At 36.7% G+C, this 21,676-nt stretch overlaps 3 protein-coding genes across 3 annotated transcripts; all 3 read left to right on the top strand.

Annotated features, from left to right (window-relative positions):
* The first annotated feature begins 100 nt into the window (after positions 1 to 100).
* On the top strand, positions 101 to 21,323 carry LOC119084162. Its single transcript, XM_037194017.1, has 8 exons — positions 101 to 517; positions 15,961 to 16,254; positions 16,331 to 16,559; positions 17,693 to 17,930; positions 20,027 to 20,203; positions 20,489 to 20,633; positions 20,703 to 20,910; positions 20,973 to 21,323. The coding sequence occupies exons 2-8, from the start codon at positions 16,053 to 16,055 to the stop codon at positions 21,049 to 21,051; spliced, it is 1,278 nt and encodes a 425-aa protein (XP_037049912.1). The 5' UTR covers positions 101 to 517; positions 15,961 to 16,052; the 3' UTR covers positions 21,052 to 21,323.
* LOC119084451 (probable dimethyladenosine transferase) lies at positions 4,405 to 7,141 on the top strand. Its single transcript, XM_037194432.1, has 2 exons — positions 4,405 to 4,410; positions 6,641 to 7,141. The coding sequence occupies exons 1-2, from the start codon at positions 4,405 to 4,407 to the stop codon at positions 7,139 to 7,141; spliced, it is 507 nt and encodes a 168-aa protein (XP_037050327.1).
* LOC119084163 lies at positions 10,595 to 11,918 on the top strand. Its single transcript, XM_037194018.1, has 2 exons — positions 10,595 to 10,728; positions 10,783 to 11,918. Exons 1-2 carry the CDS (start codon positions 10,687 to 10,689, stop codon positions 11,674 to 11,676), a joined length of 936 nt encoding a protein of 311 aa, XP_037049913.1. The 5' UTR covers positions 10,595 to 10,686; the 3' UTR covers positions 11,677 to 11,918.
* Positions 21,324 to 21,676: the final 353 nt, after the last annotated feature.

Below are 21,676 nucleotides of genomic sequence, written 5' to 3'. Positions count from 1 at the left end.
ATATCGTGTTGTTGTTGGTCGGGTATGCAGAAAAACCGTTTTCTTCTACTCTTGAACGTAATATTTTTGAAAGAAATTCTTCGCAACTACCAACAGTTGAACAAACAGTTCATCGATATCGTTGAACGAAGAAACAACGGTGAAGAAGACTCTGATCGGTTAGATTGTTCAAGAGTTTCATTTTTATATGTTTGTTTGCGAGTGAATCTCGGCCGTTTTTCTTTTTGAATAATAAAATTGTATGTCGAACAATTGCTCATATTATTCGATTCGTTTTGTTAATGGAAATTGTATCGGTTCTTTGTGTTGTACGAAAGATAGTCAATCGCGCGTTAGTTCAATTGGTTCGAGAATTGAATTTGATCGCATGATACTGGCTTAAAGCTATGATTGTTGTAATGTGTGTAAATGTTGATTTAAACTAATTTTAACGACTCTCGGCACGTGATATGTGATCCAACACGAAGGAACACAAGGATCACTTCATTTAGATTTGGATTTGACCCAAATACGTGAGGTAAGTCTCGTGAAACCAAAGAGCACAATGAATATGGTTGATGGTTGAAACAGTACCAAAGCGAATGGATCATTTAACCTTTTCAAAGATAGGTTTACAGAAATGTTAAAGTACTGACGAATGTCTAATTCTAATATGTGAATGAAAACCCAAAATTGATCAAAAACTTCGAATTTTCTTCATATTTACTCGATCTCAGGTTTTCAATGAACCCATATCCCTCACCTCTTGCCCCGTGAAAATTTGAATAGAAAATCAGTTGTGAAGAATTTCTCAGGCCAGCTTTGATTCAGAACTAAATCAGAAGCCGCATTAAACGTCCCATCTGTAATCGGCAGCGATGACAAAAATAATACGTAAGCTCTGGTTAGTGCGATATTATTATAGAAACATTTATAATTAAACAATTGAAGTAAAAGATTTTTCCATAAGCTGTGGAGAATACTTAGATCAGCAGAAGTACCAGACTCGATAACTTTGTTGATGATAATGTTTACTGTGTGAACAAGCACTATATTTGATGAAAAAAAAAATTCCCAACATTTTCACGAATTTTCAAAAAAATTTCCGAATTTTCCTATAAAATATTTTTGGGAAAATAGGGAAATACGTAAAAATGTGGGAAAGTTGTTAGAAATAATGGAAAAATGTTTTTAATAGATTCTATCTGTTCTTGTCTCCTAGAACCTGTGGTTCTCCTTAATGATTTTCCTTTTTACACTGGCCTTTTGTTTAACACCTTTGAGTTTTAGGAATTCCTTGATGAATATCTGGCATTTTTAATGTAAAGCTCTTTAAGCCCCTTAAATATTTCCTATAGACAACTAGGAGATTCCAGTATTAGAAGCAGTAAGGCTTCCTACCCCCAAGGTACAAACTAAGTTTTATCTGTATTTTCGTTTTTCAGACCGACGGAAGCCTCGGTCGCTCGAATCTATCTATCTACAGTAAATATCTGTGTGTCCGACTTTAGTTTTTATAGATCCTGCGCTTTTACAAAGTCATTGTTTGTCTTGTCTTGTATTGAATAACGTTTGGGGTCAAAAGTCAGATTTAAATCTAAGCAAATTTGGAATTATTGCTCAAAAAGTAGCTTCTGTCGCAAACAATTTTAGATGTACACCATGTAATGTGGTGAGAAGTTAGCGGTATAACGTAAAGTTCGTCATGAGTTTAATATTTCACATTATAATTCCCGGTTGACCGACAATATGAAACTTTAGGATATCATAAGACTCATCAATCAGGGGAACACCCATAGCTTCACTATTTCAATGCCGCCGCTCAGGGCCTATGAAAAATTGATTTCCTAAAATTTTCCAAAATATGTTAGCCAATTAGCAAATTTTGAATTTCTTTAGTAAATTCAGTGAATTAATTGTCCAAAAATAGATAGGCCCTGTCGCCGCTGTCTTGAAGACTGATTTGCTGGGCCCATAACCTATTTTTTTTTATATTTAGTAAAACGATCCGTGTGTCGCCTTTGCTCAACGATAGTAAACAGAGTCATCAAAAGTAAAAAAAAGATTCTTCAATGGTAAATGGTAATGCGAATGCTCGATTCACAACTCTATTCTTCTGTAACGAACCGTACGCAAATCACCAATCATAATTGCAGAAGTAAAGTCAATTGAAACACCTGCTAATCCATTTCTATTACATTCATTCGGAAATAATTGACGTACTTAACGTTCATTTTATGTTTAATCAGTCAGTCATAATAACAGAGAATTTCCATACCGAAATGTTATGCAAACATTAAAAAAAATAGAATTCCCGCTAAGAATCAAGTTATACATCAAGTCATGGTTTACAAAAGAAAGAACGTTACTTTTTCGAGACGCAAAAAAGACATTTGAAAAACACTTTGCTCATAATCTTTTAGGTTGATCTTTCTCTATGAAAAATGAATAAAACTAAGCAGAAAAGATAATGATTTCGTACATTTCTAACTATTCCATGATATAATTACATAAAATTCAAGAGCCGCTTTTTATATCGCGGTGTGTGTTGTGATGATGATGATGAGATGACAAACTCTATAATTATAAATTAATGTTTCATTTAAAACATTTTCATTGCTTTAGCAATAAAAATGCTAAAATGTTTGTTGTATGTACACACCAGACAATTTTTTTTTGATTATTCGCGGTTTGTCGTAGAATGGCCATTTTTCTAACTGTCTGTACGGTTTTCTATGAGATTTGATTTCGGTTTTTTTAAAGACTTTTATGTAGATTTTATTTCACACAATAAACTATGTATAATATGGTCTTGATGAATATGGTGAAATGTTTTTAATATTATGCTCAAAATATCACAGCAATAATAGCACAGTTTTCACAGCGAAAAAAAGAGTTCGAAAAATGTGGTAAATTATTACGTTAATTGTTTTATGTTTTATTATGGTGTACATCATGGTCCAAGTATTCTCTGAATTAATTTCTTGAAAAGAAATTGAATGAAAAAAGAAAAAAAATGTTCGTGCGATTTTCAGATCAGATTCGACCGCAGTTATTATAGTTAGAAATGTGCGCGGACATTCTGACCCAATGATAACGGTTGTTTTCGTGTATTTCTTGCATAAACATTATTGTCTCATGTCTAATGAGTGAATACGAAAATTCAAGGCCCATTTTGGAAAATTGATTTGCTAAGATTTGCAAATACAATTTTTAGAAAATTTTGGAAAATTAGGCAAATCAACTTTCCAAAAATGGGCCCTGCGAAAATTGTCATTAAAGTACTGCGGTGCCTCATGCTGAATAGTTCCTTTTTCTAACTAGTGTTAAAATATCGCGACTTCGTCGAAAATAACTAATTTACGACTCACTTAGTTACGACTCGATGACTAAAACTTTTGTGGTTTTTTTAACGTTTTTCACAAAAATGGCAACGAAAGTTTCTCATTTCGTCATTGAGTTGATGTGTATTACATGACATGTCACATGTCACATACACCTTTCGGTTTTACTAGACGCTCAGGCATCGTAGGCACATACTAGACGTGTATTGTGGTCTCCATTAACAATATGCACATGCACATCTCGCTTCGCTCGTGTCAGCAATCTCACATCTAGTGCGGAAAACATCCCCACTTACTACCTTCTTATAAAAATAGCTATTGCGAAATGCATTTCTGTGTACTCATACTCATTTCATGATCCTAGTGCCTTAGACGAAAAGACCTTTACAAGTATGTTGGAGAACATTTTCCGTGCTTCAATGCTAAATTACAAAAAGCAAGGAAGATAGTTGAGGAGGTAATCCCATTCGATGCTTCTTTTTTCAAAATGGTTGATTTCGATTTACTTTTGTTTCACAAAGTGTTGTGTCCATGCAACGCTTTGTTTTTAATAAAAGGGTTTGTATCGAACTTTCATCCTCATCGGCTTTGCGTGAAGACAGAGAGAAAGGGTGCTGTCTAGCAAATTGAATTTCACTTGACCAAAGTTTTAAAACTTATATTCAGTGAATATTATTCACCTGAAACTAGGGTTCCATGAGTTTTTGTGGATTGGCATTAACTTCAATTGTTTATGTATTTTGCTCGGATGAGGCGTCAAAATGATAATTTTAAACCAAAGCCCATATGAACGGTGTGGGCCTGGTCTGACGATATGTTGACCAGCGCACACATCTAAGTCATGTTGTACTTTACTGTATCGTACATATATAGAATATTTTGTACGCGATGTGAAGTACATCATAATTCATCGTATTATATTTTATGAAATGTAATGCAGTTTCTGACCCATATCGTATAGTGAACGAGAAAAATTAAAACATTTTATTAGCAACGGGCATCACCATAGAACGGTGATATTCTTGCACAGATTATTTCGTAACAGCAACGTTCGCAACGTTTTTATTTTGTCTCTCTTATAATGACGGTATATAACAAATTTATCACTTACATTGTTGCATATCAATGAGCTTGGCGTACCAGTACATATTTATGCAAGAAGAAGAATTAACTAAAAAGTAGGTGCATAACGGAATTTTAATTGGGCCAAGAATGCCTCTGCTGTGCATGCATAAGTTTTATTAAAAAATAAAATAAAAAGTAAAACTTTACGCTCGTCTCTGTATTCTATGGATACGAAACGTGACATGCTCCTTCGAAATTGAATGCACTAATTGAATAATGTGCACACCTGAGGAGAAAGGTTTCTAAACGGAGAAACAACGAAATTTAACTTTATATGCGATGAGGTGAATCTAAATTTACGTCAATCAACGTCATTTCTTTTAGCATTGGTGGATCTTCTGACTCTCTGGTGTAGTGTGTTCATAACATAAGAAAATACATTTTAACAATAAACAAGGGGACATCCACAAATCACGTCCCCACTGAACTGCTGACGTGATTTATGGATCTGAAGATTCTGCATTAATTAAAAAGTCTGCACTGACAAAAAAGTTTTCAGATTATTACCTGTGACAGATAATCTTTCCCCAGGTAATGTAATTTCTCATACAAAAACAGCGTTACCTGTCACAGACAATGTGATTTTTATATGAAAAATTACATTACCTGGGGACGGAACTGTTAACTTTTTTCTCAGTGTGGATCAACGGAAGTGGTAGATTCGACAATTTAGTAAGAGTAAATCGTTTCCATTTGCGAAAGTTACTACTTTTCAGTATTAAGTTCTTATCCAAATAAAACTGAATGAATCGATTACAATCTATCGTTTCGAAATTTTTCGATTAATTTGCGAAAAAAACAATGTGACCGATTCTGTGGCAATAAAGTTGGGAACAGATCAGGTCGACGAAACCTGAGGCTCATATTATCTAAGTCTGATTAGAACTAAACCGAAAATGAAAATTTTTACCTGACCTAAATTTACCTGAAATCTGAAGTACAGATAAATCAGGTCAGATTTCAGGTAGTTATATCTGTAAATTTTTCAGTCATACCTGATCTCAACTGTAACGTCCCTGAACAATTACTGATTTTCAGATTCCAGGTAGATTCAGATCAGTTCAGTTCAGATTCAAATATTTTCGGGTTCAGATCAAGAAACTGGTTGGAAATCTTGAAACGGTTCTATCGTCGTTTGTACCGATAACGACGACCAAAATAGAACCTAAACTGAGTGAGATCCGGTTAAAGTATTCTTACCGGGGCAAAATGTGTTATTACATTCTTGCTTGGAAAATTGTTGCTTTGAAGATTTTGAAATGCTAGTCTGTCATAGTCTATAGAGTAAAGCGTCTCAAGCCTGAGCATAATCTATTTTCTATTTCTATTTCGTTCAATCTTGAAAAATGACGTCCCAATGAAATGAGTTTAGCTCAATGGGATAAAAACAACTAAAGGGACCGTAAAGGCAATCATCACCATTCAACAGAGAAATGATAAGCGCGGCCCCTCACAGCTGGTTTTAATAACGATATATTTCGTTTTCGTTAACGACCTTAACGACATTTATGGCTTGACTATATGATTGACGTTCTGGTCACATCGTCTTCAAATTTTTCAAAAAAAATCCGTCAGGCGTGTTCTATCTCAGGTGTGAGGCGCCGTGCTTATCATTTCTCTGCCATTCAATCTCCAAATATTTCCTATGTTAATGATGTTAATGCTAGGAGCAGTGTTACCGTTCAAGTTTTCAAAACTATTTTTACAACTTGAACATTGGCGAATGCAGTGCTTACCGATTCTATCCTCTTTGACGAAATTTGGCTGAAAAATATCGAATCCAAATTTTTTTTTGCTTGTTCATAGTTTTGTTTTTTTGTTATTTTGGTGACAGACCCTCGGTATTTTGTTAAATACTCACGCCAGTGTTGCCATAAGCTAGTGTATCAAAATCATAGCTACCTTATCATGGATGTCAACTATTAACAGCCACTAAGTATTGTTGGCGACATGAATTATCACCCGGGGAATTAATGCCCAGGCATTATCACCCAGATCAATAGGAATTATTCAATAGGCATTATCACCCAGCTATCTGAGAAGTCATGCTTAATTAGTCTAGTTAATCGTCTGAGAGACATGCACAATTAGGTAATAGTGCATCGCCTAAGATGTATGCACAATTAGTGTAGTTATTTGTGCATCGCTTAAGATGTATGCACAATTAGTCTGTTCGTTGTGCATCGTCTTAGACTAATTGCCAAGGAACACCACTCCAAACGAAATTGCAAATTCTCGTCGGCGACGCACTCAAAACAGAGCTACCATTTTTCGACATTTGCATAGCCAACGTTCCGTACCAAATCAGTTCCCCATTGGTATTCAAACTGCTGCTGCATCGTCCATTCTTCCGATGTGCCGTTCTGATGTTCCAACGCGAATTTGCCCAGCGATTGGTGGCAAAACCCGGCGACAAACTGTACTGTCGCCTTAGCATCAACACACAATTGCTGGCAAGAGTCGATCTGTTGATGAAAGTCGGAAAGAACAATTTCCGACCACCGCCGAAAGTCGAATCCAGTGTGGTGCGCATTGAGCCGCGAAATCCTCCACCGCCAATCAATTTTTCCGAATGGGACGGATTGACCAGAATAGCATTTTTGCGGAAAAACAAAACGCTGGCCGCTTCATTCAAGCAGACATCGGTGCTGGCCGTTTCACATCACTCTATTAGACCACATTACCATAAATAAATATAGAAAAGCGCAACGCATCGTACACACATTTTCAAAAATTCTCCCTCCATAACACCAATCGACTGCATTATCGTCTCAGCGACACGCAGAATATTATAGTTACACAACTGGCAATTTATGGAAAAATATTATGTGGACTGTCAGACCACTTTTATATTTGATGCATGGTTCGTAGTTACAAAAATTATATTTCGGTGTTTTATAAGCATTTTTGTAACAAATGCAGAAATTTTACGCAAACTAATTGCAAAAAGTCAAATCAAAGTATCGATGAACAGCAGCATCACACATTGCACACAAAATTTATGGAAAAAAGTGTACAAAAACAATGGAATTTGGTCAAAAAAGTGATCCGTTTCGTGAAGTGATCGAATTTGTTGAACAACTGTATTCGGAACTAGCACAAAATAAAAGCAATTTCAGCGATTACAGCTGCTTATTTTGTCGCAGCGAGTACATGGATCTAAATCTGTTGCTTTACCACATCGAGGACTATCATCGCAACCAAATTTTGGACGGAACATTCAACTTGCAGCAAAATTTCGAGGAATTGATAAAGAAAAAGATCGGCACCGTTGTCAAAGAAGAGCAACCGGAACAGAGGACATTGGAGTCGAATCAACTGTACCAATGTGCCAAGTGTAAGGTGACACACTCGTCGGTCCGTGCAATCACCGAACATGTGAACCAATGCTCGGTGAGCATCGTACAAAGTGTGGTGCGTTCGACAAATCTTTTAGCGCCCGCACCACAACCACCACCAAATCCCAACTTATACGGATGTGCTAGATGCGGATCGCGATTCAAGTTGGTCAGACAATTGGTGGTGCATTTGCATTCGTGCTTCGTTGATTGCTTCCACGACAAGCACCGTTATCTGTTGCCGAATCTATGGGTCGAAGCGCCGAATAATCAACACATTGTCATCAATGAGAGTGAGACAAATACGACATTGAACACTACTGGCTTGTGGTTGATGTCCAATTCACCGACGTGCACTACAGAGGATAATTTATCGAAAGGATTTTGGGTGATGCCTCCGTCTAATGTCCAACCGATCGAAATTCAACCCATACAACATCAAGTTATTCAGCCACAGCCTGCTGAAACAATGGTCGTTGTGCCGTCGACACACCAGTCCCATCAAATGCAGCAACAGCCCCAACTGCAGCAGCAGCAGCATCATCAGCAACAACATCAGCAAATGCGATACGTTAAAATTGAAGATGAGATTTTCATGGTAGACGACACGACGAACACAAAACTCATCCAGAATACAAACAATGTCATTGTTCGGCCGACGACGACTGCGGATGAAAATAAAAGAAAACGCGGACGCGTTGTACAGCCGACACTGCCACCATTAGTACAAACAAATTCTGTGTATAGACAGCAACCGACCTACGTCAATAAAAAGCCGCGCACTGATACTAACGTCCCATCGGCTGCCCAAACTCAAATTGTTTATATTTCACCACCATCAAAAGTGCCACCGAAACCGGTACCACCACTACAACCACAACAACGGAAAATGCCTCAAAAGCCTTCAGTACCTTCACCAGCAACAATGCAACAATCAACGTACATTCAACAACCGCCAGCTCCACCACTTGTGTCTGATCAACTATACATAGAAGAGCCAACCAATTACGTAATCACATACGACGATAACACAACTCAGATTATCAAACCGGGTGACGAACTCTACGAACAAGTGGCCAGTTCGTTCCAGTACGAACAAAGCGAATTTCAACTGAAAAAAGAGAGCACCATCGATGTAACATCGCACGATTCGGCATCGCCGAATGTAATTGATGTCGGCGGTCTTACGCCCAACAACAATGCCATCCAATCGCCGGTTGCATCGCCACCAATCGACTGTAACATTGACGATTTATCGCATTTGGATATGCCAATAGTAACGAAAACGAATGCGGCAACGATTATGAGACGGAAGAATGAAGATGCGTTCATCAAAAGTTACACCAGTTTTCTCGAATCACGACAAATAACGCCGAAAACGTAGCTGTTACTTGCGTACCCGCGGAACATTGTTCTTATTTTTACAAATTTAATTTGAAAGATTCAATTTCAATAATTTTTTTTTGCTGAAGAAAAAACCTTTTTTTTCTTTATTTTTCTTTCCTAATTCTACAACCTACTGTTGAAGTGCGTCGCACAAAATGAAATGATAAAAAAAAACTGCGATCGAGAAATTAAATAAAATTTAAAAACAAAATCGATTTTCCGTTTGATTTTTGTGGCTGAGGTGCAGATGCTTCGGTGGAACATAAAATTCTAAATTGCCGACCAGTGAAAGACCCTTGCTGTTGCACAAAGTTTTTGTCCTTCTCTGGTTTCGATTACTTGAGCAAACTTCAGAGGCAGTGTCTTATGACACTGCGCTCTGTAAAACGAACCACAAATAATAAAAAAAAACCTCCAAGCTTACATAGGTATCGGGGAATCTGGCACACTGTGACAAAAGAACGCACTTTTAAACTACGTAAAAGGCAATCGAAATTGATATCGAAAAATCGTGTGCGAGTTCACCTTTTACGTAGTTGAAAAATGCGTTGTTTTAGCACTGTGTGCCAAATTACCCCACGCCCTTACATACAAGACTTTATTGACCAGTTTCAACAAATGTAGCCATACGACTCAGTATTCTTGACAACCGGTAAGTTAGTTAATTGAATTGGAAAAATCATTAATGAACGAAAATTATTCAAGAACACAAATTTGCTTTTATATGATGCTACGGATCTTAAAAACTGATGATACAATCATCTCATCTCTATAACTGACAATGAAATTTTAACCTGTTACAGACGGCAATCGGATCTAATACTTCCATCAAAGTATTTTCATTCCATTTATTTCAGTTATCAAAATTACAAATACAAAAACATCTGCGTAGCTCTAGTGTGACGAAGAGTCAATTCGAAAGAGCTACGAAAGAGCTATTCTGTTAATTTCAAATCTTGTACTTCAATCTTTTTAACATTCATTTCACTACATAAAGGACCATATTCCTCAGAGCTTGTCATTATTTTTGTCGTCGTTGTCGATAACAGATGAACAGCCGTATGTGACAGGTTAAATTTTTGAGGTCACCTTCTCCTCGTGAGATTTACTCTTTCTATGGTGAACTGTTGTATATCCTTCGGCTATGGAATTCATCCAGTAGGATCGATTAGATTAACAAACTTGTCCTGCGTAGGACGAATTTCCAAAAAGTAGGACACTGTGGGAGCGCTGTAAGCTTTGAGAAAATTCGTTGAAAAATATGGTAGTAGGACTAAGCGTAAAAGTAAACATACGTATAATCCGTGATAATGCGTACGAGTTTGTTTAAAAACAAACCAAATAAACGATATGGACGTTATTCCACCTTTGACATTCAACTTTTAGTCGTCGATAAGAAAATTAGCAGCTTTGTGTATCAAGTCTACTGAGTATCGAAAATTGTAAGAAGAAGTCGATCAACACGCGAGTATCATTCAGTGAAATAGTCACCAAAGATTTGGTTGCGTTAAAAAATGACATTGAAATTAAGTCTTGTTAATACTGTTTTTTTGGGGGTAAGAAGACTTGTTTTATCGGTTTCATTGAATTTAGATGTAAATCTGTTATAGTCTCTCATCGCTGGTGTGATAAAAGGCGACGCTGGCGGCTATAATGTAGAGAATGTGTGGAAAAGTTCTAAAACTGATTTTACTGAACGGCCTAGGCCAGCTTGGACGGATGGAGTTCAAAAATACCATGACGATATAATAGAGGCATTCGGTAAATTTCCGCCTGGACCGTTGATGGATAAATCAAATGCTGTGACTACGACATTTCAAAGCTATATAACTAAACTTGTTACGTTAAGTAATTCAAACTCAACAGTACTTTCATCGGGTTCGCAATCAATATTGGAAGTGCTGAAGAAGGTAAACTTACTTGAAAATACACCCATTGGTGTCATCAATGAATTTTATCGAATTCTTCCGACGTTAATGGAAACATATAGAGGCATCGTATCAAATGTTTCGCCAATGTTAACTAGTGTGACAGGTCCTGTAATTACTCAAGCCATGAGTGACCTCGAAAGTTCGTTTAAAAATTACATGACCGAATTCCTTCGGGGTGATGAACGTGGAAATAAAAGAAAAGTTGATTATGAACCGGTTGTGAAACGATTAGAATTTCTTAATAATACCGTATCCAGTTTGATGGAATTGACTCAGAATCCGGTTGAGAAAGGTTTTGATACACTTCCACTAGGGGGATCACACAACAGGCTCGCCAGAGGTTTAGGAATCTTGTCTGGAACCAAGCCAATTATACCAATTGTTCCAACCATTCGCAATAGCACATCAAACATTGCTGAGAACATCATCAACAATCCAGTTACTAATTTCGTTCAGGATGCTGTGACGGTGGTAAAATTGGTTTTGGAACACATAGTGATCTGCTTTTACGGTCTTAGTAGCTGTAGTGAAGCCGTGCTAAGCGAACAGCAAGGGGAAGTGCAGACTGTTTAATATTTCTCATTGAACATTTTTATCAACATGCTAAAAGAAGAGCTATGCTAAAATCCAAAAGTTGACCTAAATTTTCAATTTTCACCATTTTCCCTTTCACTTCAAAATGTTCAATTCATAGTGAAGTTTCTAATAAATTTTGTCGGTCTAATAGATCGGTACATAATGTGTTTACTATTGTGCTATAATCTATTTTTAGTGCTATCAATGAGAAATTGAAAATAAAAAGCTAAAAATTATCACTCGATACATTAAAATTGAATTTTGCTTTCTTCTAAATGTCGCGATAATATCAACATAGTGGCCAGACTGATAGAAACTTGTAGTGAAGTCTTCTTTCTTTAATACCCTGAACACCCTGTTACACTTAACAGATCATAGAAAAATATAATTCCATCGTCATTCTTCAACATTTCTGCAACATATTTGGTTAAAAATTGCTGCCATTATTTCTCTACGGACGCGACATAACCATTGTTCAGGACCACACTGCAGTGTAACATGTAACCTTCAGATGCCTTTAGATATTCGAAATTTGGACCACCCTATGTTGTCCAAAAATTTTGAAAAAACTTCTTGAATTTAGGAAATTTAATTCTTTGTCGATTGTCATTCATAAAAATACGAAAGATTTTGTTCAGAGTGTTCGAAAATGGTCGAAAACTGAAATAGTGCTGGAGGGCTTCCTCCTTATCCCGAAAACTGACAGAATTTCAGCTTGGCATCCAAACATTTCTGGACTATATGTTCGTTGCAATTTCCACCAAAAATATTAGCAAATTATTTTAGAAAAGTATTCATTTGGCTAACTTCGGTGAATTAAGTAAAAATGATTTGCCCAAAAATGGGCACTGGTTCATTAGTCAAAAAAATCTTGAAATTCATATCAGGTAAGTTCAAAATAAAAATTAAATTGTAAAGTATAGTTGTAGTCGAGAAATATCGCCAAAAAAGAAATTGCCAAAGACAATTTTGGCGTTTCGTCACATTTTGGCAATATTTCTTGGCGAATCTTCTCATTTTGGCGATTTAAAAAAGCCAATGTCAAATTGCCAAAATCTAGAAGAAACGCCAAGAAAAACCGGGAAGTAGAAAAAAATCGCCAAGAAACATCGCCAAAATTAGAAGAATCGCCAAAACGTATCACCGAAACGCCGAAAGTCAGAAATGTAGTTTTCTTTGATGTTTTTGGCGTTTCTTCTAATTTTGGCGATTTCTATTTCGTTGCTCAATACTCAAATTTCATTCTATTTCCCAGATCGAGTGATTCAACAATATCGTCAATTTAAAAAAGCCAGAGTCAAATCGCCAAAATGAGAAGAATCGCCAAGAAACATCACGTAGAGCTAAATTTGGAAAGACACAAAATTTTTGGCGTTTCTTCTCATTTTGACAATTTGACTTTGACGGCAAGCATAGTAACAGTTTTACTATCTGATCTATTACTTCATTTGATCGAAGATTTTCCTAGATTGAGTTCAGAAATCTTTTACTTCATTTGTTTTGAACATGCTTTTTGCTATATAGGACCTTTTTAGTCAGCGCTTGTCGTTTATTATTACTGTCGTTGTCGATAACAGATGACAGCCGTCTGTAACAGGTTAAAACCGCTAAAACTAGAACAGCCAAGAATTGTCACCAAAATTGGATGAAACGCCGAAAAACATCGTCAAAATTAAAAGAAACGAAAATAGTCAAGAAATATTTTCTGGTGTTTCTGGTGCGATTCTTCTCTTTTTGGCGATTTTTTTTTCGGTGAAGTTCAAAATTTTGACGATTTAACTTTGGCGATATTTCGCACAGATTGTTCGCAAAATCGTTTAGGTTATGGCTCTGTTGCTCTCGTTCGTTTTCGGCTTTTCAAAAATCGTTTTTACCGTACGATGTAACAAACCTATTAGTAAATCGCAATTACAGCGATCCACTCTAAATGACCGTCTTTTTCTAAATTTCTTATTTCCCTTACTTCTCTCATTTCTCTATATATTCGTTATGGAAAAATATTGAGAAGATGAAGAAAAAAGCGATTTAGAAAAAGGTGTGCCAGTTATTAATAAAGGCTTACTGTATTATCTAATACCTCCGATCTACTAGCCCTAATGAATAACAAGGTCAGCGAAGATAATATAATTTAGTACGTCTTGGATATATATTACTGCTGCCCCATGCACAGTGATGAGCATTAGCATCTATTCCCAGCGAGTAGCACAATTTTATTCCTATTGAAGTAAATAGTGAGATTTATAAATTCTTCAGTGGGTTGTCAATACTACTATACCATTACCATATGGAAAGTAAACTGAACTAACTATTATTTTGGTATCACTACCACATTTTTTAGCTTTCAACTTGCCAGAGCAAGGTCTTTAGTAGATAGATCACTATAATACAATAAATTCACAAGTGGCAGATGTTAAGAAAATCACTGTACAGAATATTTAAGAACACAGAAGAAATACATTCATAAAACCGAATTATCTGTCACTTGTGACGCACCTTCCACTTCCTTATAATGACATAGTAATATATATTATGTACCTGTTGCCAAGATTGTTATTTTGAAGTGTAGGACATTATTGCCAGAGCCGAAGGCGTGGGCAGTAATGCCTACACGTCAAAATAACAGTCTGGCAATAGGTGCATACCATATTTTATCTGTCGACAACAGATATATCGAGATAAGTAAAAACTCCCTAGGGATATAAGCTCGAGATTCTAGGTAGATAAATTCCTTTTACATGCTTGCTAAGAGGGGCGAAAAAGAAATGTAAACCCACGGGGATTTGACATTTCTTACTTTCGCCCCGCTTAGCAAGCATGTAAAACTATATACGTCACTCGGAAAGTAACTTTCTGACTTCTCCCTTGTAACGTAATGTACTATTATTGCATTCGAGTGTTGTTGTGACAGAAAAATTACTTACCTAGAGTTCTAAATGAGAAATTACTCGTAGCTGTCATTAATGTCACATGTTGTTGTCTTGTTTTCTCTCATGCAATAAAGCATTGTATTTCATATATCGCTGTCGCTCGAGGATCCCACTCCATATGAAATAAAGTACTATGAAAAACCAATTTTCTGAATCAGCTGTTTACACTATCCTCATCATTTTCCGTTTGTGACAAATTTTTTGGCGTGTCGAAGCCAAGGGCCCTCTCAATAGAACAAACTGACAAATTAAAATGAAAAATCATATATTTGAATGTGTGTGTGACAGCTCCGTGTACAGACAGTACACGGGACTCTTAATGTCAAAAGTAAAGGGACTCATAATGTCAAAAGCAAAGCAAAGTTGACGTTTTCGTGTTAGTGGTGTGTGTGATATAATTTTTCAATGAATTTTGGTCATAATTCCTCTAGGTAGTCTACCTCTATGGTCGAAGCTGTAAGAGTCACCCCCACTTGCGTCACACTTCCACTGTAAGTGGTTTTTGGGAGATAATATAAACTCACGAAATGGTCACAACATTAAAAAAGCATAGCTGATAACATCGCTAGCTTCTTTTTCTTCAAAAACATTTCAGAAAGATAAATATAAGTCAACAAAAATGTAAAACTTTTATTCAACCATGGCATCTTATATAGGAGGGCCAATTGATTCATCAGCAATTACAATTTCATTTGAGTTTCTGATACTTTTATTATTCGACTAACGGGAACGAAAATGCAAGGCTTACTATTGGGTCAGGTCAACCTGAAATTCTCAGGTCATGTCAAAAATGACCTGAAGCCTGAAATTCCAATATTTGGTCTCGCTTCAGCTGGTGGTCGTGGTGGTTTCTAAGTTTCTATTGCATTGCATTGAGCATGAGCAAAATATATTTCTTGATTAATGAATGCTTACCACAGACCGCAGACACAAGAGCAGGATCACATCGAATCTGTTACTTCCTTTGATCTATAAGTATTCAATTAGAGTGATAATGAAATAGTTAAATAAAGGTAACTAAGATTTGATGTCTGTGATATTAGTTTGTATTTCACTCTGCCGAGTGTGTAAATTTTGAAATTTCAAACTGATTTGAGAGAAATAAAATGAGTGATAATGAAATCTTTTACTTCATATGTTTGGCGACGTATTTTTGTTTGTTATATAAGAACATATTTATTTAAAATTGCAAACCAGTAATAATAATGAATGCAACACCAACGTTTTCGTGGGTCCAGACACAGTTATATTATGTTAAGCTTATTACTCTCAACTCGAAATCGATTTACGTAACTTGATAAATTCGAGACGAGACCAAATAATAAATGGAAAATATTCTATAAATCTTCTGCAGAAAAAATCATCATCATCACCATCAACCAGCCGAGCTGTACACAATCCACATATATCTAACATTCACACCGTATACAAAAGTAAAACCAAAACATGATTCGGCTCATTATTTTGATGTTGCATTTAATTGTTTACGGGGTCTGGTCAAGTAGTCCAACGGCATTACCAACAAAAAGTCGAATTTTAATTAGTACAAATTGTTCACGTGAATTGTTCAACATCAAATTGGATCTGGACAGATCGTTCAAAGGCGTCATCTTTCCAAAAGATTTCTCCGACGAGTGTCGAGTGAAAGGTAAAATCAGTCTCGTCAACATATCGAGCATGAATTGGTCTCTTTCTTAAACAAAAAACCAATAATCTGATCACAGGTGACTATTCACCAACGGTGGAAATCCACCTACCAACATCGGGATGCGGAATCCGGTCCGAGACGCCAGTCGATGGATTGCACGAGTTCTCTGTTCATTTGATCATACAAATGGACGAAAAATTGCGTCAGAGTTCTGATTTACAGCGAATAGTACGGTGCTCGGTATCGACCGAACAAATGACAACGGACATTCCTATGGCTGCAGGAACTAAGAAGAAAAGTTCGAGGTTCGAATTTTTATGCATTTTTAAAGTCGCGAATGGAGGACTAACTTTAATGATGTACAATATCCTCAATCGCATTTCCCCACTAGCTCATTTTTTGACCTTATTAACCTATTCGTTCGAAGTTACTTAACAAACGTCGGGTTTCGACTGACTCCTCAACACTAATCTCTGAAGATCCTCAGCAACACCATTTCAATAACACACGAATCCTCGGCTTTCCTAACTCACTACCAAGCGGTCAATCCGGCGTTTCTTTCATCGTGGTCTCGGTTGCACCATCAAATTGACTTATATCACAAAAACCTTCTTTGTCACCCTGTGATCGTTTACAATCTTAGTCGCGCTGCTTTGATAGCGCCTACAATGTTTACTTCAACGAAAATTTCCGCAAGCTAACTATTTGTCCAAATACTCCACGTATCGCCCACATTGACTGGTCTACCGTATGAGCGTGGATTATCCTTTCAATCTTTCTTGATTTACTGTCAAAGTCCAGGTTTCGCTGGCGTAAGTGACAACCCGTCCGTCCAGTGTTTTGTATTGCCGATATTTCGTGGTAATGTTCAGTAAATTGAACAACCTCAATATTGTACTAGTTCAAGGTCATGCTGTTCAAACAGTATCATGGTACACAAAGAAATTTCGCTGAGTTTCCATGAAAATTTCTATTCAAATCAAGCTTCAGTGAATTATGATTGAGATAAAGAGTCAGGTCTCATTGAGAACACGACTTTTGCCATCAGTATAACATAGGTCATATGTCGGCCGACTTTCATCCACAGAGGCAAACATAACCGCAACTTAAACAAATTTGTACGTTAAAACTTCAAAGTGAGGTTGTGTTGGCTTCTCTGTGGATGACGATTGACATTTTGAACGGCCTTGGAAGAAACCTATAGTAACAATAGGGCATGGGACGATGTACTAGTTTACACTGAAAATTTCAAAAGCGCCATATTCAGCTAAATAAAATTTGCTGACAAGTGGTGAAAACGTCAACACGGTCCATGCACTATCGATAAGAATATAAATCCGTAATACCTTTGCATTCACCACAAAGTTCCGGTTTGCACTCGTCGTCCTCACAAACCTCACAAGACCGTCATATAATCTCGTTTAATACTCCTTTAAAGAAACGGTCGCATGCATGGCACAATCATTAACGAAACGGAGCGCATACAAGCCTGGTTGGAATTAGGAGGAAATGATGGATCTGGTGCCGTTGAAGTTGGCCAACAAACATCAATGAATGTGAAGGTCATTTTGCCAGATCGAATCGACGTCCGGGTTATCGATTGTGTGGCTCTGGACGGCATCGGCGAAGCTTCGCAGAAATTGTTCGATGAGAGAGGTTGCCCAATCGATGAGCAGGTATGTTAACTCATAGGAAAGAAAACTTTTGTTTTTCTATTGCGATGAAAATCACATAATCAATTTATAATGGTTGCACGCACCATAAATCGTTGTGAATTACTTAACATAAACATTTGAATCATTTTGTGGTGAAGAAAAATTGAAATCGAAAAAAAGCGGTATGTTTGGTGTGTATGGTTCACATTGAATGAAAAAAAAGACGAATAAATTTCACTTTCATTTACCTTTTAACACTTGAACGAATCGTTTCGAATATTTGCTGATGATATCGTTAACGATCAAATTTATGTTGTGCATTTTTGAAATATGAATTTCATTTGATTTGTACAAAAGAGAAATAATTCACAAAAAAAAACAACCAAACGAACTGCGGTAACGATATATTTAAGCGGCTATTGCTCTTCCATTGTGTTTAACAATCAAGCAATTAAAGTACGACATAGAAAACACCACACTTTATATCAACATAACAACGGCAAAAAAATTGCATAAATTTAAATGATGGTCGGAAAATTGAAAAAACATTTTTTTCATGCTTTTCCACGATAGATAAAAAAGACTTTCTGATCTTGAAATTGGCCATTGTTTTCGGTAGCGATGTGCGAGTGTTACCGTACATCTATACGTATTTTAAATGAAGCGATGCCAATGATTAGAGCATTTGTAATTGTTAATTTAAGTTGTTTTTTTTGCATAATTTATGCATGTCAATAGACTCGGTAAATTAAATTACATTTATTTTGTTGTGGATTCACAATCGGCAAGCGTATGACCAGTATCTATTTATCGAATCTGTTACTTCTTGTGATCTAAGTATTTTCAACAGATTGAAACCAAATCTTTTACTTCATTGCTTTTAACAAAACACTTTGCTATAGAAGAGCCAATCAGCCAGAGCTGATGCTTATTTCTGGCATTGTTATTAGGGTTGGTCGTATTTTCATTTTGTTTTTATTTTAAAAGGCCCTGGCCCCAGGCTGTACTCAGAATTGACCAAGGAATCCGAAACAGCAAAAAAAAATCAGCCTAGAGGCAAGGGAAAAATGAATTTAATTTTTTTTTGCTGTTTCGGATTCCTTGGTCAATTCTGAGAACAGCCTGGGGCCAGGCCTTTTAAAATAAAAACAAAATGAAAATACGACCCACCCTAATTGTTATCGCTAACAGACAAGGTTATATATTGTAAATATTTGGTGCTCGACTGCTCATGTATATTTCGTGAATTACTCGAAATCCATACTTCATTGTATCGTTCCGTATCGAGCAACGACTTTTTCGCCATAATTCCTTTTTTTGATATCAAGGAATCTCGCGAATTCGAAATGCGAATGGTAGCTGTGTGTGAGCGGAAATTTTAGAAGTGGCTGAAACTCGATTTAGCGTGTTTTGAGGGGGAATTTACTTTTTACAGAGTTGCTATCAGAACACTCGCACTGTCTATAGCCACTCCAAAGACTCGAAATCAATTTTGCACCCATTTCCAATTTTTAGTCTCTATCTCTAATCCAAAGAAAATATTAAAAATTCATGAAAATCACGAAAAATTGCGAAAACATTTTCACGATCACGGTGCGGTTGAATAAATTTTAACTGAGCATTTCGATGCACTTTTGATATTTTTGGATATTATCAACTTTAGCATGTCTCTGCCGGCTTCACTTGCACTTAAGTTACCAAATTTTTGTACAATTGTTATTAGAATTTCAGTCACTATCGATTGAAACCACAACCAATTTTCCACCACTCTATCTGTAGACAGGATGGGCTATGCACCAATGTCACCGACAGTACGGATGAAAATCAAAAAATTTTGTGGGACCTTGTTCAGGGCTCCGAGCTGCTGACTCATAATATCCAAAAATATCAAAAGTGCATCGAAATGCTCAGTTAAAATTCATTCAACCACACCGTTCGTTTCTAGGACCTGTGAGCAAGAATGTGAGAGTGTTGCTCTACACTGTTTTTGAAGAAATTTAGACCTTTACGAACGTTGAACTCATATCACTGAAGGAAAAATCGATTAAAATACCATTTAGTCCACAAACCTCCATTTAATCCATGAGCCGATTTTTTTTTTCTTGCATTATTATTAGGTGATGCCCGCGCTAACACTAAACAAACGATACATCGAAGAAGGATGGTCTAAGCCCAGCAAGGACGATATAGTCGAAAAATTGTTTACTGCTACATTTCCAGCCTTCAAATTTCCCGATCGTGAACGACTGCATGTCAATTGTGGCGTCCAACTATGTAGAGAGCAGTGTCCAACGGTGGGTGTAATTTATGTCTTAAGAAAATTCAAAGCTTTTCGGTAATATGAAGGAAAAGTGTTCGATGTGTGACCGATCTGAAAATGCCAATGCTTGACAAAATTCAGGTGAAAGTCACTAATGTGGAACTAATGGAACATGAAGATTGAATTTTTGTTGGTAGATAATTGTGAGGTTGGGAGACAAGGAATACAATTGAGACGGTTTGTTTCTCTATGAGTATTCATAGGCTTCGCCAATATACTCTCCCTCTATACGAATTAAATTTCGCTTTTTGTCTTTCAGATCAATTGCACCAGCAACGACGAATTTCTTTTGAATTCAACAACACGATTGTCTCGACTGCAAGTATTCAATTCTCTAGCAGTAACAGCACCGCAAATCGAAATCGATAGAGTTCGTTCCAACGGCGCCGCAGATGACGTGACGAGTAAGATAAAACGATAACCGAAATCTTTGCAGGCAGTGATGATAAGCATGTTTTTTTCTGTAAATTCAGTCGACGAATATCCGCCGAAAGTGAGGTCACTGCGTTCGGACGGGATTCTGTGCATGTCAACCTCCAAACTGGCCATATCGTTTTGCATTCTCGGTATGATATTCCTAATTGCGGTCATTGTTTCCATTGTGTGCTTGTTGAGGGCTCGAGCAAGGAGTAAGGAATCAACGTTCCTGACAACAAACAGCGTCAGCATGTTTTCGTCGAGGTAAATGAGTGGGAGTTTCAAATCGATTATTCTTGATTTGTGTGAATGTTCTCCAATTGTAGTTCGAGTTCTAATTCGCGAATCGAGAGCAGACTTCTGATCCCGTATGGTGGTACGTTACCTTATGCACAGGTCTACTAATGGATGGAACACAAGCCGGTGATAAAACTCTACAATTAGGTGATAGTGATGAATGATGAGAGAAGACTGATCCCACACAAGAAGACGAAAATGAAACAACTTTCCGAGTAGTTCTGTAGATAGTTTTAATTCCTTTGGTAGTAAGTTTTTAGTTCTTTTCATTATATTGGTCGATTGGCTTATCACTTATACAAATATTCTACTTTGATCATATAATGATAGTGTAGTCTAGACATAAAATTCCTTAATTTACTAACAACTATCCCCTGTCATTGTTGCCTTATATTTTGCATGTTATCGAGAGAAAAGAAATGCGTTGGAGCATACCTTTAACCTCTTTTTGACAATCCTACGTTCCATGAAAATTACTACCAGCAGCCCTTCCCACCGATGATGTTTCTCTAAAATCGACGCAGCAAACTTTTATAGTAAATCTACCTACACTCTACAGCTCCTACAAAAATAATTCCGTAAATTTTTCGGCTACGCCTCGGATTAACAAATTTCACGCGAAAACTACTTTTCAACTATTCCGTTCTTGTGTCGTAATAGTATATTACTTCCGAGGTTCCAAGTTGTGTATTTGATAAGTGGGGTGTTACTTATCAACAACATGGAACCTCGT

Source organism: Bradysia coprophila, unplaced genomic scaffold (assembly GCF_014529535.1).
Source record: "Bradysia coprophila strain Holo2 unplaced genomic scaffold, BU_Bcop_v1 contig_732, whole genome shotgun sequence".
NCBI lineage: Eukaryota > Metazoa > Arthropoda > Insecta > Diptera > Sciaridae > Bradysia > Bradysia coprophila.
The sequence above is the reverse complement of the archived record's forward strand: the minus strand, read 5'-3'. Positions and strand labels throughout refer to the sequence as shown.